Source organism: Falco peregrinus, chromosome 5 (assembly GCF_023634155.1).
Source record: "Falco peregrinus isolate bFalPer1 chromosome 5, bFalPer1.pri, whole genome shotgun sequence".
NCBI lineage: Eukaryota > Metazoa > Chordata > Aves > Falconiformes > Falconidae > Falco > Falco peregrinus.
The window spans coordinates 109,003,731-109,025,458 of NC_073725.1; the positions used below are offsets into that span (position 1 = coordinate 109,003,731).

The window sequence follows — 21,728 nt, forward strand, 5'->3', positions numbered from 1 at the left end:
CCAGAAGCTGACCTCGGGGGCTCTGGCGTCCTTTTGTGTGGCTTCTGGGGCAGCCTGAAACTCCCACTTACACCGGAGGAGACAGAAAAATCTCCTTTTTAGTATGTAGTTCTTCCAAGGTTCCTGCAGCCTGGGAGATAACTGCAAATGTAGCTCAAGGTAACAATAAGTGAGAAGTAGCAGATGGATGCTTACAGTTAGATAAAAGTTTTACTCCTGCAATATTGGTTAAAAGAGAAGAGTGTGAAATATACTGTGTATTCTGCACTGGAATTAGAAATTATAGAACGCAAAATATTCATTACTGTGTCTGCCTTCAGCTTCTTGAGCAAGAGAAAGGAGCGTAGGAAATCAGAAGCCCATCAGAACTCGCTTCAGGGCTTGGAAAGGACAGCAGGTGAGTGACTCGACCACAAATTAAGATCCAATTCAGGTGAAAAAAGGGTGGAATGCAACACATGGAAGGGAAAGCGCACGTGTAGAGGGGAAGAAGCACTGCAGAGAGGAGCTGGGCATCGCAGTAGCCAGGCACACCAGTGACACAGGGCTGCTGTGGAAGAGACACCCCTGTGGGTACCGCTGAGACCCGAGAGGCCCCATCAGCAGGGCTGGCCGCAGTGCGGATGCACGTTTGGAGGATAGGAACAGCTTTGCAGAGCTGTTATAAAAAAAGGGGGAAAACCCACCAACTGCGTAAAAAGTTGCTGTAAGGAAGGCTGAGAGCCGTTTTGCTTCCAATCCATCGAGGTTAGCAGGATCTGCCTCTTTGTGGAATCTGCCTCTTCGCAGCAAGGGAGATGCGGGTTAGCAGGGCAGCGGGCTGCCGGGGCGATAGGGAACGGCAGGCATTGCAGGTTTTAGGGGGTGGGTTAGAAGAGCAGCTCGCAAAAATGGTCTGCACACACCTGAGCCTCACTTAAAGCAGTGGGGACTGAGTGAAATATGCCCTCTGGCCATGCCTCACTGCTCCCTGACTTCCACACTGTTTGCTGTGCCTGCAGTTAGCGGGCAGGTGGAGGAGGGAACACGTAGACATCCTAAAACTGAGAGCAGGGAATTTTTAATTTGCAGTAAGTCTGCCGGTAAAACCCGGCATCAATAGCATGTAATTCTAACACCAAGTTAATTTATAGTGGAAATAATCTCCTGCCTTTCAAATTGGTAAGCCTGTTTACGATGTGGTGAAGCAAGTGATCCAGTGTTTCCAGTTTCCAAATTCCACATTGTTTGCCATGTGATCTGTCCAGCGACACCTGCATCTCAAAGGTACAAGCAATTCACGAAAACATGCCTTGGCAACACGTCTACACAACTCTTTCAAAAACCGGGCTTCTAGTTACATAGTTTGTTTTATCTTACTGACTTTGGCAAAAAATTGCTTCTCTTTTAGTCCATTGCTTTAAAATAATAAGTTTTTTCCAGTTATATGTTATTGGCAGGATAGAAAGCAATTTTTGTTTAACCTTCTGTAGTGCCGGCATATTTATAGGTCAAAGGTAACATAGGAAATTCTAAAACACAAAATCATTTTGGAATTAAAATTTATGAAAAAAACCTGAAGACTAAAACTACAACTTGCATTCCATGGGCAGAAGCTTCTGTGCGTATGTCTCCTCTGAACTGTTACCCCTGTGCACCACGGGCTGTTTTGAGTCATTTGTTATATGTAAAACGGCTTCCAATGTCTGCAAAATCTTGTATGAAACGGCACCAAAAAAAGCTGCGAAATTTCAGGGTTGAAATGCTGGCTTTGGCAACAAGCCAGAGGTCTGTTCTGCGGATGGATTTAAAGCAGAGCCTTGGGAACTTTGCAGCACTGAATGGGACGGTGTGTGCCTTGTCCTCCCCACGCATGGTCCTATTGCCGATTTCATCAGCTTTGACCACTGTTGCGGATCAATCTCTAAAAGAACCTTCTTAATGCGGCAAGGCTGAGGGGTTTTTCTCCGTAAAATAAAAAAATGAGAGAAATGGTAAACTAATACTCCTTTAGCTTGTGTGACACATTTGTTGGACTGGGTGATGCCATGACATTTTCATTTGGAAACCTAGGTCTGTGTGTCCATATCAAGCTGTGAGCTGAAATTATCAATTTTATTCAGTTCATTCATACAAATCTTCAATGACATAACCACATTGAGTATTATAAACCATTTTAAAGTAACAAACAAGCAAGCATGTACTCATCTTGGATATAATTATTTCAAGGTAAAATATTTGTGGTATTTGTATATAGTAACAGGTAAGGCTTTAACTGTGTGGTTTTCTTGATGAGCCAAAGTATCAAAAACATTTGGAAGCGCATCATTTGCATAGTTTTCTGTTCCAGAATACTCTTTTCTAGGGAGTTAGATCTATCGACCAGCAGGGAACAGGATCACTGGCTGACTCAAGCCTGTAATCTTTCTTGTATTGCCTGAAACAAAAGCAAACCAAGAGAAATTTGTGATAAAATAATCAGAAGGCAGGCCCAGCATCAACCTCTGGCCTGCAGATGGTACAAGGAGTCCGAGGGCCTGCGTGTGCCGGGGCTGGGGGCAGCGGTGGGGGGTCTGTGGGGACAGCAAGCAGAAGCCGCGCGCTTACAACATTCCTTCCACATCCCAGGAACTTGCTACAAGCAACCGAAATGTAAAAAAAAAAAATTTCTCATGGTAAATCCAACTGAAGAAACACCCTCCACGTAAACGTGCAGCAGAACCTTACTTTATCAGGCATTTTTCACACAAACTATAGCCCCAGGGAATGATTTCCCCCTCCCTATGAAATAGGAACCTCGAGCCCTGTAGCATCACTGAACAAGCAACAAATGCAGGCTGTTAGAGAAAAACTCAAGCACAAGTTCCTATTATTTACACCAAAGGGGCGTATTCTTACAGGAAAACACTCCCTTTAGTTTCATTTTGTTTTGATCTGCGCTGTTTGGTGACAAAATGCATCTCAAAGCATGTCCGTCACTCATCCCAGATCTGTTACCTGGTAACTTTGTGCTCAGATCCAGACACACTTAGGAGTCTTTCGTCCGCTCGCTGATTGATGTTGGAATTGTTCTCAAATCGCACTTTTGAATAAAACTGACCTAAGCAACACACAGAGAAATAATTTAAAAATACAAAATATCTGAGTATTGGTGTTCATTTAACCGTAATGGCAGCTATAACACCAGGAAAGCCGCTGTCTGCCTCAGAAAACAAACAAACAAACCGACCACATTTGGAAGCTCCCTTATAAGTTCAGAATATTCCTGTGTTTCTCCTGTTATCCCTAGCATCCCTCCACAGAGAGACTCAGCCTTGCTCTGATGGGGTTTCACTACTTCTTTTTCTTTTTTCTTTTTTTCTTTTTCTTTTTCTTTTTTTTTTTTTTTCTCTGCAAAGTTTTTGAAACAACTTCAACTTCAGTCCCATCAGGATTTTGGGAGTTGAGAGGTTCAGAACCAGCTGGCTTTCATTTTCTAACCCTGACGGTTCACAATTTTATGTCCATTATTTATAGTCCACTATTTGACATCAAATGAATTTGCTGCATAAATTATGCCATTCTACAGCACTACTGAGGTTGAGCCCAACTATTATTTTAGCTTTATTGTAATGTTTTCTAAAGCCATACTAGTCTCTTTAGGGTGGTACCAGCAGTGAGCAGAAAGCATTATGTTATGTTTCCTGGGTGAGAGCTCCCCTCCTCGCAGAGGGGTGCAGTAAAGGGTGATGTTAGTTATCTGAAAAGAATAAATTAAATGTAAAGTTTCTCTTGAACCCCCGAATTACAGCATTCCTTTTCATGCTTTTCATGAGCTTGTCAGGACCGAAGTAAGTAAAATCTGAATAAGGGCTTACGATGTGGCTGACACCCCCCCCCCCCCCCCCCCATATTCTTCTTTCAGGACCTTAGTTACAATATTGTCTTTGCTACATACATTCGTAAAGATACATACCCAGCACTCCGCTGACTTGGTCAGAAAAGCGGTCGGTGTTCAAGAAATACAGCCCAAGGAAATCATCTGGAAACTTTACCAAGGAAATTTTTACTGTGACCGCATCAGACAACGATGCTGTAACGCTCCTTTCCTTCTCAACTGAGACTCTCAGCCTAGGAAGTAAATTATAACATTCTTTCCAAGAAGAATATGAAGAAAGAATATGTATTTAACTAGCTGACATTAACTAATTAAAATAATTTAATTTTTACTTTTTGTCCCTTTCCTGCATTTTTCATGATCTATGGGTGGTGATTTTTAAGCTAGAAAATATGAAGTAACGTATCTTTTCTGTCTGCTGCCCAACAGGTCTTTTTCTTACCAGGTCACATACAAATACACCAACAGAGGAGAACTGTTCGCTGGTGAAAACACCTCCAAGAAATGCTTGGATGGAAAAAAAAGAATACCTTTTCATCATTTTGAGGAGTAAAAAGGGAGACTAGATAACATAATTCAATCCACTTTATGGACAAGTGAAATAATTTTTTCTTAGATATTTTGTAAATTTAGAATATATATAGGTTTTTTCATCACCAAAAGCATAGGTTTTTTCAGACCCTGCCTTTCTTCTAACCCGTTAATTTGATGCTGACCCCAGGCTGGCCTGCGGAACACCAGCATCCTCCGTCATTCTTTGTCCCTTGCGGGTCTGGTGCGACAAAAACACGCCGGCACGCGCTGGCGTGCAGAGCACTGCGGCTGCGAGGGCTCAGCTGCTTGAAGCAGGGGAATCACTCTGCTTGGCAGACGACAAATTATGGAAGGGCATAAGTCCAGCATGTTCTTCATTCCGTTTGGATTACAAAAATAATTGAAAGCAGTTGTTTTAGGACTTCTGTTATTGCCTAGAACTGCCTGGAAGGGAGGGAGCGCAGTGTGTCCTGGCTGCCCCAGACCAACAGCAGGTTCCCCCGGAGCTTTATCCCTACAATGCAAAAAAGCTGGTGGAGCTGGCAGCATTTAGCTCTTTCTTGTGGTGGGGAAGGATCCTGCTCTAATTAGTCTGACAAACAAAGTCTACGTTTCAAGCACCCTTTCTCCAACAGCGGGCACTTAGTTACAGGCAGCTATTCAAACGCTTTATGCCTCCCAATAAAAAAAAAATGTCAGCTGCCCAGATGTGAGTTATTGCTAAAACTGAGGAGGAAGAAAACTTCAGCCTGTGTGGAGCCCAGTGATGTATAAAAGAGACAGTAAATGTCAAAGCCATCACTTGGCGGTACCCGCCCGGCGGCTGGAGGCACACAGAGCCTGGGTGGCAGCCGGCACAGCGCTGGCGCAGGGGCTGCGGCGGGTCCTTTTCTTTGGAAGATAAATGTTCTGCCTCTGACGCTGAAGCAGAAAGGCAGGCGGTTGTTTTGCTTCTTTAAATCAAAAGGAATGGAGAATTAAAATCAAACCTTTTTTGTTCTCTGTACTAGAAATGGGACATTGGGAAGGTTCCCTGCTTTGGCTAACGCCGAGTTATGCACTGGGTAAGGGCATTTGGAAGCGTTTGCTTGAGCCAACGTGAAAACGGAGGCCTGGATGAAAAAAAAGATCTGATGGATTTTCAAGTTTGGGAAAGAACAGGGTGATGTTTCTTACCCCTGGATGGTGGAGGTGGCTGACTCCGTCCATGGCAGCCGAGTGCTCCCGTTATTGTGGCTTAGGACGATCTCATCCGTGGAGACATGGATTTGTGTGGGGGGATTCACATAGCTAATTGCAAACTGCACAAAGTGATTCACTCTGTCTCCAAGTTTCCCTGTCACCGTGAGGCCTTTAACAACATCAGCACAAGTTTGTCAAGCGACTGTGCTTTTAAGGTACAAGTGATCTCAATAAAACTGCGCCAGCTTTGTTGCTGAAACAGCTCCAGTCTTAGATCTAGTTTTGGGAGGCACAGTACGCCGGATTTCAGCTCGACGTGCCCCAGGGCTGTGGTGGGGTCACCAGAGTCCGTTTCCCCCCATGTTACCACCTCCTCTCACAGGGGTGGCTCTGCTCCATAATCAGAGAGCTGACAACTGGCGCCTGGGGGCCACAGCTCCTCCGAGGACCACAGACAAACCGCAGCACGTTAAGAGCGTTCGTCTTTCATTAGCATGTAGGGACCGTGGGGCTTAGGGTCTCCATGTCCTCAGAAGCCCCCAGGGCTGGGCAGGGGAAAACCCTAAAGACCACAGATGTGACAGGAGGAGAAGGAGGTGACCCACAACCAGACCTGCGAGAAGTGCCCTCAGCTGTTGCAACAGTGAAAGTTAATATTGGCTAACAGGAAAAATTAACCACAGCCTCTCGGGTCACTGCCAGGCAGCAGTGTGACAGCCCTTCACGAGAGGGGGGTTATTCCCAAAGACACCAGCTGCTCTCCTAGACCACAGTGGCTCTCCTTGCCCGTGGTACCAGGGGCAATCTGGCTCACTCACCTTGCTCCGGGTCTGACAGCAGGTGGACAGGAGGCTGTGCTTTTCCATCAGTATTTAAACAGATTATTTCATTTTGTTTGGGTAATTGCAAGAGAAGCTGTGGATATTCGTTGGCTGAAAAGGCAGAAGAACAATATTAGCACACAAGGGAAAATCTAGCTTGTACCCTTTGGACAGGCACAGCAACATTTATCAATTTATACCTAAAATATTACTTACAGCTTTTACAGAATAAAATTACTAAAATCCTCACAGTAATCATTATTGAAAAGCACACCCAGACACAGCATCTCAATATGAATGAAATGGCAGATTTTTAAACTTAGAGTTTATTAAAGGACAATGAGCCCTTAAAAAAGGTGAGGCTGAAGTTCTGCTGTACTACATTTCTGTTGGTGGTTATATCCTTGAGGCTTTCTCATGGGATATAAGGATATTTTCCACTTAGGTGGAAAGAACCAGCCAAGGTTTGCAAGAAGAGGTAAAGGGTTTTCATAGACTTGATGCAGTCAGAAAAAAAATTATATGAAAAATTATATATTGCAGTTATATTGATGATTAAAATAGGACTAGTATAGGTATTACTTACCAAGAGGTTGTGCTCTCAATTTGTCTCTTACCCTGGCAACTGAAATACTTAAAATTAGTAAGAAGAGTTTAATGAAACATTTTGCTCTAAGTTGGCTAGCTAACCTGGAAGAATGCTGTGACAGAAGCCTTTTTAGCAGAGCTCTTCCCTGACTTCTACACAGAGCTTTGCTTAAAACAGGACATCCCAACGGGGAAAAAAAGCACAACGCCCAGTGCCTGTTCCAGTTGGGATCGGCTGTGCTGCTGGGGCACGCTCAGCCCAAGCTGTGTGAGGGTGTAGAGCTGTGTTTTCCCCAGACCCAGCACACCCACCCCAGCTCCTCTTAACACGACTGTGAGTAACTACCTACTGACAACAGCTTCTTGTTGCTGCCGGACTGGGGCTCAGCGCGCCATCGACCTGAAAGAAAAGGTTTTTCCGATGTTCCACTGGTTTGTTGTCATGCCTTGCATCTCCCTTCCCACCTTTTGCAAGGGAATCCCTCCCACGCGTTGCTCGGTGACGTTTTTGGATGCAGCCACGCGTGCACGTGTGCGGACCCCATGCAGGCAGCCCCCAGCCTCTTGCTTTGCGCTGTGGGAGCTCCCAGCACTGCCCAGCTCTGTCCCTGCAGCATCCTGGGGTTCCCTCTGCAGCATCCTGGGGTTCCCTCCTTGCAGGAGGCTGCGCCCCACATTGTCTTCACACAGCCAACCCCAGGACTGGTCAATTAATATTTTTTACACCCATTTCCTTCAGCTTAACTCATACATGCTTTTCCAGATCTTTCAAATTTAGTTTCAGGAGGTGTCACACTTCATTTCAGGAGGTGTAATTATTTTTTATTTCTGAAAAGGGACCAAGGTTGTTTTCAAAAGTTTATAGCTCATTATAAAATATCTGTGGACTGAAGTACATATAATAAAAACTAAATTGTGTATGAGTGGGCATCCACAATCAAAATGTATTTATTAAAGTAACGTTGTTATGAACCTACATATGAAACGAACTTTATAAAGTTATCCTGAACAAAACCAAAGGAAGAGCGCTTACCAGGAGGTGATCCACTCCTCAGCCTGTAAGCATCTGGAGAAAGACAAGAGAGTATCTGTATTTTATTCACGATTGCTTTACATATCTTACGGGAGCGTTTCGAACAGCAAATCTGTAATTCTCCAGCTGCAGCTCCCGAAGCGAACTACCTGCAGTAACGGCGCCCACAGAACTCAAGCAGTGACCCCTGGGAAGCGTTGCCAGCCAGAGGGTGGAAACGGACAAAAACTGCTGAGAACTTGGTGAGGAAGGGATTTACGAAGAGGGATCTGATTGCCTGCTGGACACCGGGGGGCTCGCCCGCCTGGCACCTGGGGGCACGGAGGGGCGAGCGGCGGTGGGTGCAGCCAAGTTGCCCGTCCCAGTGCGAAGGCAGGTGCTTGTGGTGAGAGGGGACACCCAGCACCCAGCACCCAGCACGAGGCTCTGCAAAGGGGCCGGCTCCACGCAGAGCTGCAGCACCAGTGCAGGCTGGCAGCATGGTCCCTCCGGAGCGCTGCAGCCCCAGACCAGACTGCTGCTGGCAGTTACAAATCAGATGAGCTCAATGTGAGAAACTGCAACACCCGAAAAAGAAGATCAAAGCCTCCCTTGGTGGTCCCAGTAGCCCAGCACCCTGTTTGCCCCTTCTCCTCCCCAGCTGCTCTGGCTGTGCTGATCTGTCACGATGGAGAGCAACACTGCTCAGTGATGCTCTGCTGGGCACCAATGCCAGATCCAGTAGGAACATCCCTATGCCCTTCAGCAGCCATGCCTGCCTGCCCATCACTGATGTAGGGCTTGGCGCCTGCTACGGAAACAGGTTGTGCCGCTGGGGTGGCCTCATATTCTTCTCCTCTTGCAGCCAGAGGGAGCTTTGAGGGGGGGGCAGTGCCAAGCCCTGCGTGCCCCTGGAGCAGGGCAGGACAGCTGCTGGGCCCTGCTTCTGCTCAGGGAGGCTTCTGCTATGGGAGTCCCCAGCGCCACACTGAAACAGGCAACCCTCAGAGAACAGCATTATAATTCCCTCAGCGCATTTCTGTGAAAGAACTAGAGCAAACCCAGGGCTCTTCGCTACAGAAGCATTGCCATTATAATGTGTTATCATAGCTGAGATTATCAGATTCATAACGCTGGAAGTTTAAAATTAATATTCAAACAGATGTATTATTTCCAGAAAGACAGAAAAAAGCCCGAATACCTAAGTCATCCTCAGAAGTCACTCCAAAGTATCTTGCGCTTACTTTTTTGACAGATGCTTCGCACATGGTAGGAAGAAGCAGAAAACATCACATTTACTGTTTACTAAAGGACTACTTTTCCTCATGAGTAAAGACAATTTTCGCCTTCAAGACTTTCCGAATGGAAGATTTTCTCCCTTTGCCCGTGTTATCCACCCAAACCTTGCACGGATCTTGGCAGTCATCGCTTAGGTTTGCTCCACATGCTTTAACAAATCTCAGATACTTCCCACTATAGAACAACCACCACGAGCTCAGGTTTTTTTCCTTTTTCTTTTTCTTTTTTTTTTTTTTTTTCATTAGAGACTATTATGAAAATATGCTACTGGAAAAGAAGAAAACATTTACCTCCTACTGGAAAACTGCTGGTCTTCTCATTATCTAACACAGAGAAGAGGGACAGATCAGTATCATACAGTCAACACTAAATGACTTTACCCTTGTGCAAACAAGACCCACCCCCAAAAAAAAAAAAAAAAAAAGTGTGTGTTGGGCTTCGGGTGATGAGCTTTTTTTGTGTTAGAGGATTGGCAGACAGAGCACATGCCAGACTCCTAGCGATGGTGTGCTTTCCTCCCCTGTGTTCATTTTTCCACGTTAACGCTACAGAGGAAAGTGCAGATTCCTGCAGTGGCAGCAATGCTGAGTAACAGCTGTTACGTTACTTTCAGTTAATACTTAAACAAGTTATTTTCCATTTCAGTAGTAGGGCCCACTTCACCTTTTAAAAAAGGCCCGTGTGGTTTATTTTGGAAGGAAGCTAATCCCTGACCTCCTGCCTCTGGCGTGGCTCCCTGCCGTGGCACATTGCTATAAGATGAGCCTATACCGGAGCCCCAGGAACAGCACGTTTCAGGAGGGTGATTCGATGCCCCCATTTACCAGCTTCGGTGGGTTTGTTTGCCAGCTCCATCTGCTGCTGGCCAGTGGGTTTGGTGACCACCATGGACGTGAGGGGTGTGACGAAGCTGTACTGCAGGGACAGCTCTAAGGCTCGTGCCTCCAGGGCTTTCTGCTCCTCTTCTTGTGCTGAAACACTAAAGTCTGGGTTAATGATGAGGAAATAACGTATAGAGGCTGTGAGCAGGTCATCTTCAGATTCTTTTTCATATTAGCTGTGTCTCAACAAATATTTTTTGTTATTAAAGGGCAAGTAGTCTTATTGGGATAACCCAGCTGTTCTCGTGCTTGAAATTATGGAGATGCTTAATTGTCTGCAACCCTGGAGCCTATGTATGGTTCAAATATGTAAAAATAATAGGTACATCAACTATTAAATGTCTTGTGGACATACTTATGGTTCTCTTTACTAAGTATTGCCATTCATTTATCTACAGACAATATTTTTGGATGTGTAACAACAGCTCAACACAATCCATGCGATTAAAATCTATTTCATAGTAATGTCATGAAGAATATATTATATTATGTTTTCATGTATGTATATACATAAATATATACACATTTAATGATACAGCACCATCATAAACTGAAAGGCACCCCATGTTCCTCATACAGTAATGAAGTCTTCTGCCAGTATACTATGTTTTTAATACTATCTGCAGAAATATTTCTGTTTCTTTTTGTTTTCTGATGTATCATTTGTGAATTAAGAATCTGAATTCTAAGTAGTTAAAACTTTGTAGTACAAAACATTAAAATAGCTTACGATTTTTCCAGAAGCTGCTGAATGGTTAAGTAAGCCCACAGTCTCTCTATGAAATTTCCAAAGATGTAACTTTGATTTTGAAATACTTGCTCCTTCTCTCTGATGTTTGCTTCTTCTTTAAGAGTCAAGCCACCAACATGCTGAAGTGGGAGAAAACTGACCATCAAAAAAGCAGTTCCAGACTTCTTTTGCAGTCATATTATTAGGCTTAAAAGAACATCTTTCAGTACCAAAGTGCCCTTTTTGTCCTTCAATTTTGTCTTTTCCCACTGGAAAATGCAACTCCCAACAGCCCAAGTTTTTTTTGGATATATATTTCTGGACTCAAAACAATGTTGAAAAAAGGAGGTATATAATTGTTAAATTTCAACATTTTTGAGATGAATAATTCAGATTTCTTTCTTCATTATAAAAATACAAACCAGTTCCCTAAAAATGCTTGAAGGGCCAAAATAGTATGGTTTTAGAAGGATTAAAATTGATGTTTGCTTGTTTGTGGATATACTTTAAGGTTTTTCGTTTGTAGCAAATTCAGGAGGGGAAAATTGTTTGAATTCTCAAATATTTTCCTGAAATGGGAAAACAGCTGAATGCCCAAATATAGAGAACATATTGTACACAAAAGACTTCCTGAAGTCTCCTATTGCACCATAAAAGACAGAAGGGAGATATGTTTTTCACAGTAAACTAAACACTTACCGACTGAGCTTTAATTTCTACTGGCAAAAGATCAAGCTCCTTGCTAATTTTCCCAGATACTACAATTTCCGATCCTTCAAAAAACAGCTCAAAATTGTTCTTAGTTAATCTCTCAACAGCATTTTCTGGATACTGCATTTCAATTTTCATTAATATTGGGGTAGCCACCTCTTGATAAAAGCCCTAAAGAGAAGCAGAGAAGAGAGAGTGTTCACAAATGACTGCAAAATTATGCAAAGCAGTATGTTGAATGTCTAAACCCCCCTTAAAAATAAGGCAGCAAAGCTTCTTCTCCAGCAGTCTAAGACTGCTGCATATCTAGAAAAAAAAACAAATTCCTTTCTTCCCAAGGTTCAGCTCACCTTGTCCAGCCAGGCTGGTGATGCCATATAAACTGTATCTCCCATGGTAATGTAAGTACCCAAGCAGCATCCCCATTATCACCATCCCACCCAGCTGGGTGTTTTACTTTAGCCACTTTCCACAGCAGATTTTTTAAGTTTTATTGATCCTGAGGATTAATCTTTCTCTTTCTGGGCTAGTGTTCAGCAAACAGTCTCTGCACAGCCAACCAAACCCGGTAGAAGTGGCTTCCCAAAAAAGAGAATGTGCCGAAAGTTCTAACGCCTCGTCAGATGGACCCCAAAGAGCCAGGCTGGTGGTGCTGCAGAGCCCTTTTGTCTGTGTGTGCCTCATACCACCCCGTTTTTTTTAGGGAAACCACAACAAACAACTTCCAGTGGTGGTACTTCAAGCGGCTTGAAAAGGGACCCAAGAACAGAAGTTTTCCCACCATCACCCCCCCGGACAATTTGTCTGTTTGCAGAGGTACAGAAATGAGTGAGTTTCCAGGTTTGACCAGATGCAGCTGATCTGAGGAGGACTCCAACGCTGAGTCATGGTTGGGGTACCAACCCTCAGATACCCCAAAATTAATAGATAAACTCAAGCCCAACTCTTCATCTCAGAAAATCTGTGGCTTGGCTGCTAAGACCAGGCATAAGCTGTAGCTGGTAGATGGCTTTTCGGCACATTCCTTAGCCCTGACCTGGAGCTGCAAGGCTGCGTCAGCGTTTTCATAGATACGACGTGCTATTCCCCCGTTGCTTAGGGCCATCTTCTCCAGGAAATTATAACTGACATCAAACCCGAAGCCGAGGCAGAACAGAGCGCATTTCCCACTGACTGCTTTCTGAACGTTTTCTTGAATTACTTCCACATTACTCTCACCTGGAATTGAACCAACAAGCATACCCTTGTTTGGTCGGGTTTTTTAAGGTACACAAAGACAGCGGCGGGTTTAAAGGAAAATAATGCCTGAAGTCTTTTAAAAATAATTCAGAATCAAATATTAAAAATATATGGGACAGAATCCCCTTAGCTGAATTGGAGATGAAAGCACCACTCGGTGTACGGAGTGTTAGACCCTGATTCTCCCCCCCAATGACTCGTACTAACTCCTACTCCTGTCCTCATGGCGAAGTGCAAGATATTTTACAAGGCTGCAGGGGCCAGGGGAGGGTTTTTAGGACAAAAGGGACACACACTACACGTCAACAGTGCAAGGGGTGGGAACACTTGTTCAAGCTGGGAAGGCGAGTATCCATAAAAATGCTAAGTGTGATTTCGGAGAAGAATGGATTGGTTAATGGGGTAATTCAGACAAACTGCAAATTAACTCAGCCGTGCTTCTCTCCCAGCCCCCTTGTGTGATAAAGGGAAAAGATTTTCACCCCATCAGCTCACCCTGGAGGGCCGCAGAACTGCTCTACCTGCATTTCCAGGCAGGAGCTGGCACTGCCTGTAGCAACACATAGGAGCAGCTCTGTTTTTTCCCTCCCAGCCTGCTTTGCCGAGGAAGGCAGCATACGCAGTGATGCCACAGCATTCACCTGGTGTGTGGATGTGCAGCATGCTCAGGGTGTTTGAGACTCGGGCTGCGCTGAGCAGGTGGCACCGTAAGCTGAATTTTGCTAAAAGACCCCAAACAAGTAAACCAACCCCAAAGCAGTACGGATCCTATGACCTGAAAGGCGGACTGATCTTATTCAGGGGCTTACAGCTGAATTAATATTGCTGGTCTCGGAGAGGTGCTGGGGCCACACAGAAGTTAGATAAACTCCCGTTGAGAACAAGTGACGTTTGTGCCGTTGCATGGGGAGTTATTGCTTATTTAACCCACTATTTCTATCTCAACCCTCTGGTTTGTGCTATCAGAGCTGGTCACTAGTTAGGAGCTAGACATGGAAAAGAATACCAAACAAGAGGCACCTTGAAGATATCTCAAGTTTGGAGCAAGGAGGGTGGAGAAATCTAAGCAACACCCCTCAAATGGGACCATCCATAATATATGCAAAATTGCCATGTTTCGGCTCAAATGGGACCACACATAATATATGCAGAATGTCTGTGTTTCGGCTCTAAGTATTGTACTTCCACGTTACAGCTGTGCCTGGAGTATCTCCAGCATTTCCCTTCAGTTTATAAACTGTGAAGCCAATTTAGCAAAGCAGTTGCCAGCTAAAGGACGCGGAGCCGTGGGCAGGTGGGCTCTGCCATCCCCTCTGGCAGCCCTTGCCGGAGCCCTCCCATAACCATCCCCTCTCTGCCGCAGCTCCAGCGATAGCCCAGCCTGCTGACACCAAAGCTCTCCTGAAACGCAGACTGTGTCTCCCAACATCTGGGATGCAAGTGCAAAAGATAAAAAAGAATCCAGGGGAGAAGAGGCTGAGGCTGGTATTTACTCACCAGAAGTGGGCTGGCCGTCTGTCAGCAAAATAATCATGGAGACGCTCCGTTCGGGCAGCCTCTCGGCTTTATCCAGCACGCTCACGGCAGTCAGCAGGGCACGGTTGATGTCTGTGCCTGTAATGAGAAAGCAGGCATCACTCTCTTGAAAGGGATAATCGTCGGAAGAAATCTGTGCACTTCATCTGCAGAGGCCCTGCAGAGTTGTTTAAAGTTTTCTGCAGGAAGAAAACTTCAGAGAGGTGGGGATTGGGGGGTTTAGCCTACTGGGCTTAATTACAGTGTATTATATTGTGATGGCAATGCTGGAGGATTCTTTTGGGAGCATTTTCCACACATATGTCACGGGCAATACAAACATGTCTACAGCCGTTAAAAAGCACTTAAATAAACACACTGTCGTCTGTTAACCTGCATCTAAGAAGTGTCTCCTAGCCTTATCTGAGAGGTCAAAGAAAAAAGCTGGGCACAGGTGGGCTTTGTTGGTGTTAGCGCCGGGGATAAGGAAACCGACGTTAACACTAACAGCACCACATTAACAGGAGATACAGCCTTTTAGATGTGTTTAAAAGTGAATAATAAAACACATGGAGCGGTGCACCAATTGAAAGGTTTCACACCTGTTTTGCCTATTCTGTTTCTGCAGCGCGGCTGACACAGGAGTATAACTTCGGATGCATTTTATTTTATGCCCCTGATTTTACAAGGGGACCCTTGATATATAAAAAAAGAAATAATCAGCTGATTGCTGTCAAATACTGAGTGAATGGCCATTTTTTCATAGAACAAATATACTGTTGGGAAATCTTGCAGCCATCTCTGTTATAAAAACCCCAAATGAAGCTTTGTGGCTTGTATGGTTGATAGATGTGATGCAGCCAAGCCGTCCACTCCCATAACCAGCCTTTCTATCCCACTCAGAACTACTAAAAACCGACTTGCTTTGTGAGCACTGACGGTAGTTCTGTGGCAGTCTATGACTGATAAAAATCACAATTTTATTCTAAGCAATATATTCTGTTGGGTGCCCGTTTGTGGTTACAAGCATCTAGGTGGTGCCTCGTACCTCCACCAGCAGAAAGAGTTTGCACGAATCCCGTAGCACTCGCCACATGCTCCGCAGTGGCTGGCAGCAAAGAGCTCTTCCACTCCGCCACTTTGCTGTTAAAGGTGATAAAGCTGAAACGGTCTTCTGGACGGAGGTCTTGCAAAATCTTCAGCAGGGCATCCCTCGTCTGTGCCAACGAGAAAACAATCACTTGGACTATTTCTGCTTCTCTGCCAGAACTGGAATTGGAATGGCAGGGTAATAAGGGGGTTTCCCTGCAGCACTACTCAAGATGCAGCCCAATGATTTTATTTAGTCCTAATGGTGTTTTTCAGGTTGAGACCATCAGAAACAGCCAATTAACTTAACTTATGGACAAAAAAAAGCACCTGTGAGGGCTGTAGCAGGCTTGTCTGCTCTCTAGCAAAGCTATATACACAGTCATCGGTAAAGGTAAAACAGACTAATTCTTTAAACTTCATTAAAGAAAAAAATTAGAAGCATATTATTTTGCAAAGATAGAGACAGAAAAAGTGCTGTCTGCCTTGGTGTTTGATACCCGTGAGAAGAGCCGTGTCAGAGAAGTGTTGCTCTCCAACAGTGTAAATCTGTGCGTACGTATTTTTGAGTGTTTCTGTAACGGCTGAAGATTTTGCTCTCCACAAAACCAGCACGTGCTTCAAAAGTGAAATCCACAGCCACCTCGCCCACCGGCCGGCGGGTGGGCCTGACGCCAGCAGAGGCCACCGCTCTGGGGTAAGTTACCTGCTCAATTTTTCTGCCTGCCATGGAGCCACTTCGATCTATAACGAAGATGACATTTTTGGGAAACACCGGCATTTCATGGGGTGCAAAGTAATGCACAAAATAGCCATTGACAATCTGAAATACAACATGTGAAATCATGTTCAAATGACACCTGGATAAATAAACCTTAACATTCTGGCATAGCAAGGAGAAGGGTGCATGCCTAGTATTCTGTTCTTCTAGGCAAGCTCAAATCAAAGGACTATCAAAATGTATTTCCTAGCTGGAAGGGACACTATCTGTAGAGAGCAAATTACAAGAGAACAGCATGTATATGTGTGTGTATATATAAAATACATATATTATAAGCCTCAGTGCCATATGTGTGAGACCTCTGTATTATCAGTGTATATTATGTTACTTCTTTGTTATCGCATATTGGTACATCTCTATTTGTCGACTGTCGTCTTTTAGCACATTTAGTATACTGTATTAATGAAATGGTATGGAAAATAATGTACTTTACTCCCTAGGATATGCTTTGGTCCATAAATATTTTTAAGTTTCTGTTCTCTTTAGTTATGCTTCAGTTGTCACAAGGAAAAAAAGAAAACCAAGCAGTCATTTTAATAGTTACATAAATCACATTCCTCTAAGCTTCATTTGTAGGTAGCCACAAATACACCTTAGATCAGCCAAAATAATAACAACAACAACAACAAAAATATGTCAAGAGACATCTATATAGTGGCAGTATAGATTTGGTATTGAAACAAAATCTGAAAGATTTATTTTTTCATGGATGACCCATTCTTGCAACACATCTGTTGTCTGCGGGTTTACCGAAAGTCGGCATCGCTTTGTGCTGTCCCTGGATTGAAGAAAAGTTCTTTTACTGTCAGTCTTAGCATTTCAAAGTAAATGTTGATGTTTGGCTGATTTGACTTCACTTTCAGACTTATCTATGATCTGAAAGTGGTTTTATTTCTATTTCTTCTTTACCTGTATAACACCTGCGGTGGCACCTCTTTTAACATCATAGCGTACAACAAAATCACCGTTGAGGAGGGTTTCGTCGAGTTCAGGATTTATCTTCTGTTGATCTACAGTTGGCTTAAATGAAATGCGAGCCTGCAAAGCAATCAGAAGAAAAGATTTAAAGCAACATAAAGCTGCCACTGGCGGCAATACCTGGCAGCTGCTGCTTTACCTTGGTTTCGGTCTGCACTTTTGTGAGCGCCTCAGTTAACTCATTTGTCATGAACGTGCTGTCCGTCGCCAAGAAGCGTATGCCTTGGGGTTCGAAGATGTGCACATCAATCTGACAGCAGAGAAGGCGGCATCAGCATCTTGGTGGGAACAGGGCTACGGTGCTCCCTGCCCTGCCCTGGTAAGGGGCAGCTCACCTGGAAATGCTTAACCAGCTGCTTCGGCCGGACCTTGAGCAGCAGCTCGAACTTGCCCAGCTGCCGTTTCAGCAGCTCCTCGTACATCAGCTCAAAAGTGACTTTGCTGGCGGCCGCAACGCTGACGGACACGTGAAACTGCTCCAGTTTTCTGTCCGTGATTCTGGCAAGGGGAGAAGAGAGACTTACCTCCTGCCGGGAGGGTTTGCTGGTGGTGGCCAAAGTTTATGAAGCGTGCTACATAATGGCCAAGGGGACGCATAGAATAAATAAAAGTAGTAGCAAATCTTATTCATAATAGAGAAGATTTTTTGCATGGCGGGTGGTATTATATACATTACTTATATTACGTTTGCGTGCTATGGGTGCTGCAGATGCAAGCTGAGAAACGGAGCAGAAACCTCTGCGTGCCTCAGGCTGGGACCAAGCAGAAGCGGGGTGAATACACGGGAAGCACAGATTAAATAAACCCTGAAAGCGTGATGCCGGCTCAAACGCCACAGTCTGCTGCTCTCGCAGGGAAGCAGCCTCAGCGACTGAGCATCATCCCGGCCTGGCAAGGTGCTCCCACGTGACAGCAAGTCCCAGGGCAGCACTTAACGGTGACACCCCCAACCAAAACCATTGCAGGACCAGATATAAGTCATCAATATATGTGAATGTATATGTGTGTATATAGAGAGAACTTACACACACCCACACCCTGTCCCTCCCAACGAGAAGCCCAGGCTGCTTTTCACATTTATCCCCACTGAGAGGTGCCTGGCTCCAGGGTTTAACCTGCCCCAGCCAAACGAGGCGCCGAGGAGCATCAGAGCAGCCTTACTCAGGGTGGCAACGTACTTGACGAGGCCGGCGCTCTGCCCGCGCGAGACTGCAGTGTCATATTCCTTCTGAGCAGAAACTTTCTCCTTTATTATTCCTGGGTATACTTTCCCGTCAATAGACCTGTTTGGTTTCCATAAAAATTAATTAATATTAGAAGGAAAGCGCTGGGGAAAGGAACAAGAGGAATGCTGCACTTTGTGGCATTCCCTCAGAGCATGAGCAGGGGACAGTGGTTGGCTCCCACATCCCTCCCTGTCCAGGAGGATGCTCCGTGCAGGGTCTCAGGGAGACTGGAGCAGGAGCAACAGAGCATTGTGTGTGGGACCCTCCAGAGCTCAGCTCTCTGTGCTTTTTGCTGGCTTCCACCCCCCAGCCCCCAGAGCTGCCTCCTCCACAGCACAGGCAAGGACTGGTCCTACATGGAGAAGTTGGTGATGAAAGCTGTCTTGGGTAACTCCACTTCAAAAGTTGCCTCTCTGGACTCATTAGCTCGGTTGACAATTTTGCTGGTGATGACGGTGTGAGCAAATCGTGACGTGACCTTGCAGTCCACGTGGAGGCTGTAGATTTCAATGGCATGCTGGAAAAAAAAAAAAACCAGCCTGAAACAGAAACACTCAGTTTTTGCTCCTTACCTGGGGGATGTTATTGGAAAAGTTTGGTGAGGGAACAAACTGTCAGATCTGGCTGGAGCTGGGGTGGTGGTTCATGACCAGCATGGCCAGATATCTGCTCATTCGCATCTCTGCAGCTGTGACCGCAGCCCCACGCAAAATCTGCAGCTACAGCTGCGTGCTGTTGTTCCACAGAAGGCTTCTGTCGAGCCTTTTTCTGTGCTCTTCTCTCCTTGGGGTACCCTGAAGCAGCTGCTGTGTCACCCCAACACATTGCCTGAGATTAACCTCAGAAAAACCAGATGCCTCTTTAAGCACCCAACCTATGGAGGAGACCTGCTCGCTTTTTGAGTGACTCTTTATTTGCTCTCCCAGCTGTTGACTTTGCTGCCTGTTTTTCAGCTCGGTGCCTCGTGTCACATATGACGTTCAGCAGGTTGGAAACCCCACGTGGCCCTCCAGCCCCACGGCTGGTTGCACAAGCAGCAATGCCCTTTGAGCGCTTGTGTTTCTCCTGGTCTGGTGCTCCCAGGGCCCCCAACGCTCGAGGGAGGAGGGGACTGTCCCGGAGGTGCCCAGGAACACCCCATGGGGTGGCTGGACTGGGAATCTGCTGGAGCAACTACCTCTAAACACCCTTCTTTCACATTTAGGATGTCTGTCTGTTCTGAAGTCCCTACCTGGGTCTCGGCAGTGACACTAAGAAGGGCTGATATGGCCATCACCAGCCTCACAACAGCCCAAGAGTTTCTAAAAATAAAAAAGCTCAGCATCAAAGCAGATTGTTGCACTTCCATTTTTACTTTCCAGCCTCACAAACCTTTTGAACGGCGAATTGATCTTTAGTTATTTTGATAATTCATCTCCGCCATCTACTTTGTTCGCCAATTAATGGCATCCACTGGCCTCTTCTAGCATCGAGTGCTTTCTGAGCATTCCTGGCACCTCCACTCGCACTCGCTGCCCTGCCACGCTCGGACCTGCCTCTGGCGCACCTGGAGGGGAGGCTCTGCCATGACCAAGGAGCCCTGAGCCGTGGCCTGCTGGGCCAGTGCAGGCACGTGGTGGCCATCGCGGCACAGCCCCCCAGCACAGGAGGAGGTTGCCCTCTACAAACCTTCCCCTGCCCAAACCCTGCCACCAGCACCGCAGGGATGCTGCGGGGGATGAGGGGACAGGGACCCGCACCCCCCGCGCTTCCCAGCCCCAACAGTATTTTAGGCTGTGACCAGCAGAAATGAGGGCGCAGTGGGGCGCAGCATGGTGAGGGGCATCGCTGTGCCCTTAGTGAGGGGGCAGGAGAGGAGCAGCCCCGGGGGGGGTACCTGAAAGCAGTGGGGCACCTGAGGCACCACGGGTCCGTACACCGCATCCACCGACGGCTTCTTGCAGAGCCCCTGGCTGCCCTGGCAGCACCCACCAGACCTGTCCCTGCCACCCGAAACCCACCTGCATTTTGGTGGCATTTCACACTTTGGTGAATAGGAATGATGGAAATAAAACCCTTCCAAGACAAGGCTCAAAAATATTGATATTTTTAAAATCAGACCATTGGCGCGCATGATGCAAAACAATTTGCTCCTCCAGACGGCACAAACAGCTGTCTCCTCCCCTCTTTCCCATGCCACACGCGTTACTAAGTGCCCATCAGAAGCCCCTGGCAGTGCAACGGGCCTTGTTCGGTCCTGCTGGAACTGTGGCGAGATCCAAACCCCAACCAGGTGGCTGAGGGAGACCCACTGACCCCTCACATTTGATATTTTACATCCCTGCGGAAAAGCATGTTCAGACACACCTGCAAATGCTCTCCTGCCACGTTTATACTGTAACAGCCCAAACAAACAACCAAAAAGGCCTTAAAAGGACCCAAAGCTCTGAGATCACATCGCAACACACCCAAGGCGCCACAGGTGCTGGTTACCAGTGGTTACCTGTGCTACCTGGCCAGCTCCTGTGTACCGCCAGATCACCAGCTGAGCAAACGAGATATTGTCAAAAAAGAAATAGAGCAAATACCTTTTGAGCAATAGTTTCTGCTGACACTATGAGTGAGGAAAAGACCATCAATGTCAGCAGCGTTCTCTCCTCCATTTTGGGAAGACCAGATTTTCAAATGAAAACTCTGTTTATCTGGATCAGTTAATGAGTAACTTGTGCTTGGGGATATTATGTAGACTTTGAAGAGACCCAGCAACTTAGTATTTACATGTTAAACATAGGTAAAACTTGGACTCTGTTAACATTTATTTTTCCAACAGATCTTTGCTGTTAAACATTAGAATTTTAATGTTTCATAATGCATAAAGTTAAGAAATCCTTATGTTTTCTTTCTAAACTTAGATCTCACTGTGATACATGAAATCCCACTGGCAGATGAACTGATCTGTGCAACAAGCTGCATTTTTGGATGCACGAACCTCCACCACATCCGACAGTAATCATTTGAAAGGGCTCATCCTTAACATTATCTCAAGCCTTTCAGAGATTTGGAGGTTGCCAAAACATGCAACATTCATGTGAGATTTTACAGCTGGTGGCTTCTCAAACCTTGCTCCTGCTTGCCCAGCTGGCCCGTGAGAGGCATGGAGTGGCCATCTTGGAACGTCCCTTTTTGCTTCCTTGGATGAGCCATAATCCTTGTTCGTCAAATAGCAAAGTCAGTCGTGGCTTGTATTTACCTGAACAGTAAAAATAAAGTATCAGACCTTGCCTGGACTGCCAGGGGAGAGAGGCGT

General features: G+C 45.7%; 1 protein-coding gene across 2 annotated transcripts; it reads right to left on the reverse strand.

Annotated features, from left to right (window-relative positions):
* Window positions 1-2,080: 2,080 nt before the first annotated feature.
* Window positions 2,081-21,118, reverse strand: ITIH4 (inter-alpha-trypsin inhibitor heavy chain 4). 2 transcript variants are annotated; one of them, XM_027782624.2, is made up of 23 exons: window positions 21,010-21,118; window positions 18,799-18,959; window positions 18,395-18,499; window positions 17,552-17,714; window positions 17,356-17,466; window positions 17,148-17,276; window positions 16,164-16,280; window positions 15,417-15,585; window positions 14,351-14,467; window positions 12,651-12,832; window positions 11,603-11,785; window positions 10,904-11,043; window positions 10,117-10,271; window positions 9,583-9,615; window positions 9,195-9,251; window positions 8,015-8,047; window positions 7,328-7,381; window positions 6,980-7,018; window positions 6,391-6,504; window positions 5,567-5,741; window positions 3,935-4,089; window positions 2,977-3,079; window positions 2,081-2,416 (listed from the first exon to the last, which is right to left on the reverse strand). In XM_027782624.2, the coding sequence occupies exons 1-23, from the start codon at window positions 21,082-21,084 to the stop codon at window positions 2,341-2,343; spliced, it is 2,646 nt and encodes an 881-aa protein (XP_027638425.2). In that variant the 5' UTR covers window positions 21,085-21,118; the 3' UTR covers window positions 2,081-2,340. The 2 variants fall into 2 exon arrangements, with proteins under 2 accessions (XP_027638425.2, XP_027638427.2); XM_027782626.2 differs by lacking the exon at window positions 6,980-7,018.
* Between the last annotated feature and the right edge of the window lie 610 nt (window positions 21,119-21,728).

Coding starts and splice junctions, on each gene's coding strand:
- ITIH4 (XM_027782624.2), bottom strand. CDS start 21,084: ATGGAGGAGAGAACGCTGCTGACATTGATGGTCTTTTCCTCACTCATA. Junction 18,500..18,798: donor TTCATCACCAACTTCTCCAT/GTAGGACCAGTC, acceptor GAAACCAAACAG/GTCTATTGACGGGAAAGTAT. Junction 16,281..17,147: donor CCACCGCAGGTGTTATACAG/GTAAAGAAGAAA, acceptor GTTGTATTTCAG/ATTGTCAATGGCTATTTTGT.